At 38.5% G+C, this 10755-nt stretch overlaps 1 protein-coding gene across 6 annotated transcripts in view; it reads right to left on the bottom strand.

Annotated features, from left to right (window-relative positions):
* Positions 1–3141: 3141 nt before the first annotated feature.
* The window catches only part of LOC307035812 (RNA-binding protein Musashi homolog 2-like), a 232643-nt gene continuing 225029 nt past the window's right edge, over positions 3142–10755 (bottom strand). For 4 of the 6 annotated variants that reach the window (XM_079675526.1, XM_079675522.1, XM_079675527.1 and 1 more), the window contains 2 exons: positions 8691–8845; positions 3142–5267 (listed from right to left, as the gene is read on the bottom strand). In XM_079675526.1, the coding sequence (XP_079531652.1) occupies positions 5199–5267; positions 8691–8845 (224 nt within the window). In that variant the 3' untranslated portion in view covers positions 3142–5198. Of the gene's footprint in view, positions 5268–6860; positions 6938–8690; positions 8846–10755 lie in introns of all 6 variants that reach the window. The other 2 variants (XM_079675523.1, XM_079675525.1) reach the window with 1 other exon arrangement.

Below are 10755 nucleotides of genomic sequence, written 5' to 3'. Positions count from 1 at the left end.
CAATAAAAATTCCCAAAACTTCCAGGTAGAATGTTCTCTTTTTTTTTCTGTCAACAGATTAACTTGTCTAGCAAGATGTATAACATTCATTCGCTGTAAACTGCTGTCAATATTTACGTACAGCAACAACAGAGCCATGCTACCTTAAAGTGCAGGATATGAATTCAAATCAAGACATGTGGACCGAGATCAGCTGCTTGAAATGGGCAAACAACTGCTACTTTAATAACACTTCATATCAAAGTGGCTTAGACAAGTGCATATCAGTGTGACAGTTCTAACACACAATGAACTGTCTGGAACAATTTGATTATGTAGTCATATACATACTGAGTGGAAGATTTGTCAAAATAGTTTGAACCGTTGCACCGTAGAGTGATGTAATAATAACATATTTTTGTAGGCGGTCTCAGAAGTTAGCATTGCAAGGGCTCTCTCGACCAAAAACGATTTTATGAATAGCTCTGTGCCAAACAATTGTGTTACTTACACATTTTGTTCAGCAGGATCATCTCCACATATTAACACCGTATTTATAATAGTTGAAGCGTAATAGCAAATGCTATAAGTAAAAAGCTAATCTTAGGTTATAAATTAACTACATCATGGACGCATGACCTCAAGTAGCTAAGCTAAAGGCGGCTAATGTTTGGCGTGATGACGTTTAGTATCTTCATTAAGCCACTTGTTAGCAGCAGCCACTTTTAGGACACCTGCAAGCTTAAGACAGTCACCACTGGGGTATTTACAGATGTACTGTATTTCAAGTAATAGAACAACCCCCCAGATTTTCATTAAAACACTCTCAGCACTTATATTAATGTTTTCTGACAATGATAATTTATAACTGCCCGTTTAGACTAGCTTTGCCCCCTTGCCCATCTATTCTAAATACTATATATTTGTTTGACATGTTTTTTCCACCATTAGAACCCACCAGAAGATTCTTGCTTTCACACTTTGTATGAATGAGCTAGTCACCGCTCAGTCTGACAGTAGTTCAGAGAGGAGGACAATCTGCGTATAGATAGATAGAATCAAAGGGATGAAACCCTCTTTAATGGTCACACATGCAGAGCTGCATTTAACCCATCCTACTAGGAGCATCTATTGTACAGCGCCCAAGGAGCAATGGGAGTGGGATGTCCGGTGCCTTGCTCAAGGGCACCAAGGCAGGGCCCAGGAGGTGAACTGGAACCTCTCCAAGTACCAGTCCACACTCCATATTTAGGTCTGGTCGGGGACTTCAACCAGCGACCCTACGGCTCACAGTGCAAGCCCCTACTAACTGAGCCACTGACGGACTCAGTTAAATGGCAGTTAAATCACATGTGGCGACATGGACCCACTCCTCATTGGAAATAATTGAAAAAAAAAACTAGAACAAACCTAGGATTACAACTGTCACTATTGGATTATTTTGGATGTATAAATATAATTCACTTGACTTTACTTGACGCCCCTAATGCAAATGCTAAGTAGTGATGAATGAGGATAATGTAAACGCTGCATTGTGTTCATTGACTTCCTGCCTGTCTACAGCACTGCTCTATGCAATCAATGCTTTTTGGTAAGAGTGCAAAGCCATGAAATAAATATAACAGATATATTACGGAAGATCTTAGGTAGATTTTGATCTAATATATACCATTTGAGTTCAGTTCACCACAGTTATATAGTATATGGATAACAAGCTTTAGTGATTGGAAATCTAACATTTATTAAAGTATGAGCTGTTTGATTGATCCAAGAGCAAAACTAAATATTTCAAATTGAGTTCAAACTCAAAAGTACTGAACAAGTAAAAAAAAAAACAGTATTCAAAAAGTAGTGCCACTGGGACATAAAAAAAATAAGAATAGTAGAACACAGCGTTCAGATTAGTTATATTTATAATAGTCTTTATTATTACCGTTGTAACTATATCAAAATATGCTTGTTGTTTCATCATTCCTCCTGCTCTTTAACTTCAAATTACAAAAAAAGTGTTTTGCATAACCAGCATTAGCATTTAAGGTAGTATGGCAAACCCCCTTACTATGACATTCAAAGGTGGGGGTCCTATTAATGCCGTGTTTAGAAGAACAACTCACAGCAAATCTTTCTTGAAACACTTACAGAGCCTTGTACGGTGGCCGACAGGCGCAAACACGCTACAACGGCCCAAAACACTTCCAGGAGAAACGTGCTGCATTTTCAAATACAATGAAAATAAAAAAACAAAAACATGCCAAAACATACGCAAATGAAGAAACATCTTTGCCAACTTGACAACACATGTGCAGTATTTACTAATAGCACTGAGAATACAAAAAAGAGCTGCAATAAGTTCAAACACGACGTAAACGGGGACACTAAAAAGTGTTGCACACAGCTGGGACCGGAGCACTTGTTGGCGTTCGGAGATTCTAAAGTTGGCTAACTCCCACATTGTTTCATAACTGTAAGTGTTTTGTCAGTATATTGGAAACGACTAGCTGAAATACGTTAGCGAGCTACCTTACAGCAGATCTGCAATAATATCAGAACGAATGACGCGATTACATTGTTGAAATAAGCTAATAAAACTATTTAGGTACGTTTCCAAACGGTGACAGTTGGCCGTATCTCCTAAGGTAAGTGGTTTGGCCGGTTGTAGCGCGTTTGCACGGGTCGGCCTCCGTAGATTTGGTTTGCTGAAACCATGTGAAAGCAGCACAAATTCAACATAAAAATATAAATTAAAGTGAAACAAATGTCCGCTTCAGTCAGGAAAATGTCAAAAAACTATCCTTACAGGTCCCTTGTGATGAGTACTAGCTAACAATATTGCAACTACAGAACATCTACCACTACATACTGGGAGAAAGAGTGAGAGAGACAAAACAAGTGAGTTTTAAAGGTAACACATCTGTGTATAGGACACTACACTGGTATCAAAGACAGCACTCCTATAAGTCATTAGATTTTCTTTAGTATATGTTACTGCAATACATTAATGCTCAACTAAAGATTATTGTAGAGGATGATGAAGAGAAAACTGGATGAATATACAGTACATGATATATTGTGATTTATATAGACATTATTTATAGAATCATTAACAGCCACAAAAATATTGATGCAAATCCTTCATAGAAATGTGAATCATACAAGGGAACATACATGTTTCTCTTTTTAATTAACAACTTACACATTTTTTTGTTTGTTTTCTGATTATTACTGCATTATAGAAACAGTCCAGCATTCATCTTCCCACAGTTTGTAAAAGTAACTTGAAAATATTTGTATTAGCACAGAGGGAAGAAAACTGCGTACATTTATCAATTCATATCAATTTAAAACTTAAAAAAAGATTGATTCTTTAGTTATAGCAAACCCTTATTTACATGAAATTACAGACAACATTCCTATTTTTCTTTACATTTTTTGTAATGCGTGTATGAACATCTGTGTGTTTTCATTGATGTTGGATCGACCAGTGTTATGCAAGCAACTGTAACATTTAAAAACAGTAAATAAAAGTTAGGCTGACCAAAATTAAGTTATAAATAAAAGTCCACTATATGTGCAAATGAAATCTGCTCTCAGCCTTACCTCTAATGACATGTCATATTTTTAAATAGGTTCTCTTGTCATCGTTAGAAAATCTCATAGGACTGAGGTAATAAGCAACACTCATCTGCTGCAATTCTTCCTCCTCGTAACAAACACAAGTTGCAAAACTTGAAATATTGTCTTTTCTGTGACACCGTACATGTGAAGACAATTACAGCATATGAAATAAAAATCATCTTTGTAATCCAAAAACGATCAAGTGTGCTTTGGATTGATTTGTTTTCATGCTACAGAGCTTCAGAGAGAATTCGAGGAGAGTCCGTCAGTTGTGTGTCACAGACATAATTGTGCGCACTATAGAGTTGTGCAGTGATGTTGTTGTTTTGTAGGCTGGCCCAAAAGTTAGCATCATAAAGGCCGCCACAACAAAACAAGCCAATGGGATTTTTCCTTTGGATTTTGGAACATTGCAAAAAATAAGATCTGTGGCTAACAATGATTTATGATACCAACATGTTTTGTTCAGGTGGATAATCATCATATATTTACTTCACATTTTGTAGAAGTCGAAGCGTTAATGCAATTTACAATAGTAAAATGCTACCGTTACTATAAACGAGGCTATAAACCATACATCACGGTCACATGACTTCACGTCACCGACACTAAGTTAAGGCGGACCATTGTTTGGCGTGATGAAGTTTGGAAGGCTTATTTAGCTACTTGTTAGCAACCACTGTATTAATGACACAAAACAGATTCAGACATGGATGGAGTATTTAACGACATATTTTATGTCGTAGAACAAAACAGGAAAATCTCTAAAGTTTGTGTTAACCGCAGACCTTATTTCAGGAATTAAACAAAACACAACATGTTCAAAAAATAGTTGACTTTGAGACAAGGGAACCGGAACTGGTAGAATACTAACTCATTCCTGGGTTAAAGGACTCATTCCTTCTGCTCTCTATAGCTCATAATGTAGACAAATATGCTGGTATCAAATTAGCCACAGGTAGCAAAGAGCATGTAAGAAGCGAACCAGCAGTGCATGATGGGACTATCTTCAGGTAATCCCTTCCTGTCCCTCACTAAACCACTATAATTACTTAAACACCATGTATACACTTCTTTCAAAATTTGACACAGAAATAAAAACACAACTTTGTATATATTAATTTTCTCAAGACAAAAAAACATTTATAAAACAGGACTGTGAAAATATTGTCGTCCTCTTATTGCCTAAAATGGGTATGTTGAGACCACATTGCTAGAACCAAAGCTACTAGGCATAATTGATATGTGAACCAACACTGTTCACATCTGACGTTTTGTACGTGCAAACTGACAATCTTTCATCACTCAGAGATAAGAAGTAACCAAAGTGACACACACAAAGGGTGTAGTACATTGCTTTCGTTTAACTTGCTAATCAAAACAAATAAACAAACAAACACTTAAAATAATCATAATTAAATATTTTAAAAATAATTTATCATTATTGATTAAATGTCCAATACAATACGTTTACAAATCAAAATGAAAGAAAAATAATTCAAATCTAAACCAGCAAATCTCAACACAAGTATACCGGACACAGTCAGAGGGATCTCCATCGCAGGCTGTTCACCACTTCTGGACTTTTGTTTTCAAACGGTTCTTCATCTGGTCCCACCCCCGCTCAGGCTCACTGCGTGGAGGCTGTAGTGGTTAGTGCTGGGTGGCATCACCTGTACACAGAAGCAGTTTAGAGACCCGGCCTGACTTCCCTTGGCATCAGTCCCTTTCAATGGTAATCCAACGCATCGTCCATGCGTCTATCGGTAATTAGAAAAAACATCCTTTCATGCTTCAAGGTGAAAAAGGACATTGACAGTATCCTAGCATCTTAGGAGTTGCAAACGAAAGCAACACACACTACAGACACACTATCTGTTGCCTTCTCTCATGGCACCCTGTGTTTCCATACAACACTGGGGATTCTCATACAGCAGTTAAAATGGTTTTCTATTGTAGAAGACAGTGAAGACTACCAGTGTGAAATGCTTTGGTAGGAACATATAAAAGGTGGAACTCATACAAGTATTGCTCTTGATTATTTTAACAAGATTTGAAAAAGACATGCAATTATGTAATTGACTCTTTATTCAGACCATTATTTAAGTAAGACCTAACAATGGCTGATGTGATACTTGTGGTCGGCTGTTTCCTGTTCAAGCCTGACAATGTCCCGTCCAAATTACACTGACATCATTCCTAACAAACACATTTGTGATGGACTACAACTCTGACTGCAAGTCAGGCCTAACATCGGGAGAAATGTGGGGTTAAGTATCTTGCCCAAGGACACTTCAATCTGTTGACTGCAAGGGCTGATATTGAACCAACAACCCTAATGGTAGAATGGTATGATAATAGGGGGTGTTATTTTATTCTTTCAGTGATGTTTGGTTTGTTATAACACCTTAAAAAGAGAAAGGTGGAACTGGTGGGATAGACATTTTATGTCACACCCTTTCAGAGATACTCCTTGCTGGCAGGTAGAAGACAAGCTGACAGCCAGCTGGCAGCCAAATGCCTCCGAAACCCCAGGGCATGTTTAGATTAAACTGTTAGCACACCCTTTCAATTTGGTGCAGGGTGTCACCACGAGAGGCCGCTTCCAATACAGAAACACATTAACCAGCTAAGGTTTATTGAGAGTAGGGGAATAGCATATGGTCATGGTTGGAGAACAAATCATTTGCATGCATGAGCGTTTTTCCATTTATGATAAAAAGGCTTTTAGCTACTTAAATATGCCTGTGTCAAATCAAGTGTGCTCTAATGTAATGTTTCACAATTGCATCTCTTCATCAAAATAAGTAAAAAAGTCAAAACAAATGCAGCTCTGTGCTCATCATAAAAGCTAATGAAGTTATATTTGAAAACACACGTGAATTAACATTTGAAAAAAGAGAAAGGGAACCATATGAAAAAAGAAACTTTCCCCCGCCCTTCATCCTAGAATTCCAAACTAACTGGGCAAATGTCAGAAAATAAACAGTGGGTAAAGCAAAGTTTGACAACAAAGGATTTCATGTAAAACTTGTTGTATGGATGCATGCATATGTGAGTCTTTAAAGGGTTCGCCATGGGAACATATTACATAGCTGTTGCTGGCACAAAACCCGGGGAATAGTTGTGACAATCCATTGAGGAATGACCAGGTCAACAATACATATGAGGAGCAGACATGACAGGGAAATAAGACGTTTAAAAGGGATGCAAGAACAATACATGTTTGTATGGGCAGATAAGGTTGTGGGAATAGTATCAAATACCTCAAAAGAGATGGCAACCAGTCACCTGTTAGCTTTCAATGGTATCCATTTGTAAAAGCTGTCGCAATCAATGGACCCTATAATGTACAATTAGTAACTGTCAGTACACACTTCTTTGAAAAAAAGTACTTGTGAGTGTAGTTTATTCAAAGGATGGGATGACAGCAGGAATGGAAACACATAGCGTGAGTCAAATGGCAACATTTGGGATTTCTGAAATGATAAACAGTTTGTTATCTATTAATGTTTGAACTGCGCCGTAATAACAGTGACCCACAAGCTATACCATATATATTCTACTATGAACTATGTCATAACATTACATGCCAGCCGAACTGCGTAATGTTTTTAGAAACGTAAACACATTTATCCAAAATTAGTTTATATTTTCTTTCTGTGAATTATTTAGTATTTGTAGGGCCGTTGGTTACAAAATACTGGTTTAAAGTACATGGTGCATATCGGATTAATGTTAGAAACATGGAATAAAACCTCATGTAACCACACCATCAAGTCAAGCCTTGACAGCAGGAAGTAATATTTGAGGTCATCGTCTATAAAATGAACCTGATTGTCATACAGATCTTTCAGAATCACAGACCACAATGTCTGTAAACACTACAGAGATTAATGATGAATATGTCTGTTTATTTACTTGGAGGAAATATCTACATTGAGGCATATTCAATTCAAAACAGAAATGATGGACAGATGTACAGAAGACGGTTGCATTTAACAAAAAGGGAACCAAACAACTGTTTTCATAACTTTTATGTATCATGATAACTGTATGTTCTGTATGCTCTATTTTTGTATTAATCTACAACTCATAGATGAATGTGGATTTAGTTTGTAAGGTGAATGCAGCACACTTCAGGTCATATCTAATGCATGAAATAATGCATACCACCTCAACATTATCTCAATGAAAAATGAGATGTTCGGATTAAATTTTTTCTCTTCTATACCAGATGTTGTTCACGATGTCTCTGTGTGTGTGTGTGTGTGTGTGTGTGTGTGTGTGTGTGTGTGTGTGTGTGTGTGTGTGTGTGTGTGTGTGTGTGTATTTGTGCACCAAAAAGCAGCTGGTGAAACACGAAAGGCCTTGTTAGCATTTTTGGTTAGTGTGCTGTTGACTTGAACAGTAGATTAAAACAGGCCATTCTCACTCTCATTCAATTGGTAATGGAAGTCAACTAGACATTATTTTATTGATGGCCTTTAGGAAAGGCAAACTGAATGTAGAAAGAAAGGGTTGGCAGTTAGCAGTGCCGTCGCTGACAAAACAATGATGCCTGTTTTTACAGCAATTCAACAAAGTAGTCGTCTCGTGCTGCTAATGAATGAAGAATGAGTTAACCACATTGAGTTAGGGCCTCTGTTCACATAGCGCCTTTTTCTGACCGCCAGCGTTTCTTTTGTTGTCGTTTCCAATGGTGAGAGAAAAAGCGTTGTGTATTTTTTCTGAGCGCACTACCTTTTTTGAGCGGCCACTGTGAGCGCTTAGGTGAAAATATTTCTTATACTTTTATCGCCGTACGCAGATCGTACTCGACGGCTGTAGATTGGTGTTCATGGTTAAAAAAATATCAAAGATATATACAGTATATACAAATAATTATATAGTAGCCTAACCAGATAGATACAGATAAGGGGGAGAATCTAGTCTGTCATATACATAAATTGGTCATATGTTATCAAGATATCATTGTCACTAAAACATTATAGAAACGCTTTCTGCCTAAAAAAGACGCACAGCCTTAGTGAGAATTGATGGGCTGGAAGATGAAGATGATGATGTCATGATGTCACATGAACAGGTATACTTACAGCAATGCTGTGGCTGAAGCCGGAGCCCGGCTGAGGGCTGGTGGTGCTGATGTAGTTTCCCACACCAGAATCCTGACTGGTGCCTCCATAGAGGTCAGCTACGGGTCCAGGACTGTTGGCCCCATGGAAGCCTCCAGGCCTGGTTTGGTTGCTTCCTGTTGAGGGGGGCCAGGAGATGGATTAGCCAGAGGAACTATTACACAGCTGGCACTCAGAGATAAAGGTTGACTATGATCAGGCACACATTGGAGAGGAAATGTATTTCAAACCATTGTCAGGCTACAGTGTGAAGTTGGACCCACGTAACACTCAACAACGGCTCCAAAATGGTGGAACAAGCTCTCCTTATATCAGGAATTCTGAAAGTCTACACATCCACTGCACCTTGACCAATAAACCTTTGAATAATGGTAGTACTTAAAAGGTTTCACTGATTTGAAGCCAATGGACTTGCAGGTATATACAGTATATATTTCTTTGTTAGCCTCTCTTTAGCCTTCTCTGCTTTGCACTGCTCAGAAACCTCAGATATGAATGCCTGGCAGAACATGCACAGGGGGATCGGGCACAGCACCCCTCGTCTTATCAACACCTGTCACAGGAGAGCCTCCACACTTCAGCACACCTACACCCCCTCCTCACCAAACCCTTACATATATAATTGTGATTATCTTCTCCAAAGTGCTTGAGGTATTGGACCTAGCCTGCCTGCCTGACAGGCAGAACATTACACAGGGTGTCCTGGGTAATGTATGCTAAAAGACTGCAGGGGTGAGACACATTTCCATGGACTCACTTCAGGAATGTATGATTGAAGAAGAAACGACATGCAGATCACATTCATATTTCTGACTGGTCCTTTTGGAGGAATGTTTATATGACCATATACTGTACACTAAGTTAAGTGTTGAGGGCAAAGGCTCTTTCCAAATACACGTCTATGATACTTACACATTTTGCTCAGCAGGATAAACTACATATTAGTACCACTATTACAACAGTTTAGGCATCAATGCAATCTTCAGAAGTGAATAGCTAACCTTAGGCTATAAACAAACTACGTTGTGGTCACATGGATGCGCATCAACACCGCTAAGCTCAAGGCGGACTCTTGTTCTGGGAGATGATGTTCAGAAGTCTGATTAAGCCACGTGTTATCCACTGAGGAGGCCCGGAAGTGGTCAAATGCTAACTCATTTCTCCAACACTCTATTGTTTCCCTTACCTTTGTTAGGAGAAATATACTAATGCAATGTGTTTGTGTTTGTGTGTGTGTGTGTGTGTGCGTGTGTGTGTGTGTGTGTGTGTGTGTGTGTGTGTGTGTGTGTGTGTGTGTGTGTGTGTGTGTGTGTGTGTTTGTGTGTGTGTGTGTGTTTGTGTGTGTGTGTGTGATGAGCTTGTGCCGCTTCTTCTTAGACTTTGAATTGAGTCTATGAAAATGCACAACCCCATTCTCAGAAAACTATGAGTCAGGAAGACGGACATTTTCCTAAGCTATTATTCTCAGGGGTAATTTGACCCCCTTGACCTCGTTTGGCCTCATGACCCACTTCTCTTTTGCTACTCTTTACTGGGCAGAGTTTTTAATATACATTCCAGATAATGTTGATGCTCAAATCAGGAAACACCGCAGTAACTCTAGAGAGTGCTGTGGCAGGAACAAGGGTTGTTTGTGAAAAAAATGTCGTCTTTCGTTATGTTTTTAGTTTTGTATCTAGCTCTTAGCGCCCATCAGTTGTAACTGGTGTGGCATAATTTGCTCCTCTACCTCTAGCACTACACGATTGGTTTATTTTTGCTGAATAAATGACACATGATTGCAGCTGGCTCACACTGTGTGTAGTGGAAGAGTTTCTCACAGGCGACACAATCATTGTTCCATCACATGTGTTGTGGACTCACAAACTTGAGGGCTTAGGAAATGAATAGTTACAAATAGTACCTTCCAATTTTACTTGTTGCTTTATCTGGAGACTAAAGTATCGAATAACCAATAACAACTTGCCAGCTAGGTTTCAAAAAGCACATTGACCATTAAAAGCTTCCATTGCATTTTTCTATTGCA

Source organism: Notothenia rossii, assembly GCF_949606895.1.
Source record: "Notothenia rossii genome assembly, chromosome: 4".
Lineage (NCBI taxonomy): Eukaryota > Metazoa > Chordata > Actinopteri > Perciformes > Nototheniidae > Notothenia > Notothenia rossii.
The sequence above is the reverse complement of the archived record's forward strand: the minus strand, read 5'-3'. Positions and strand labels throughout refer to the sequence as shown.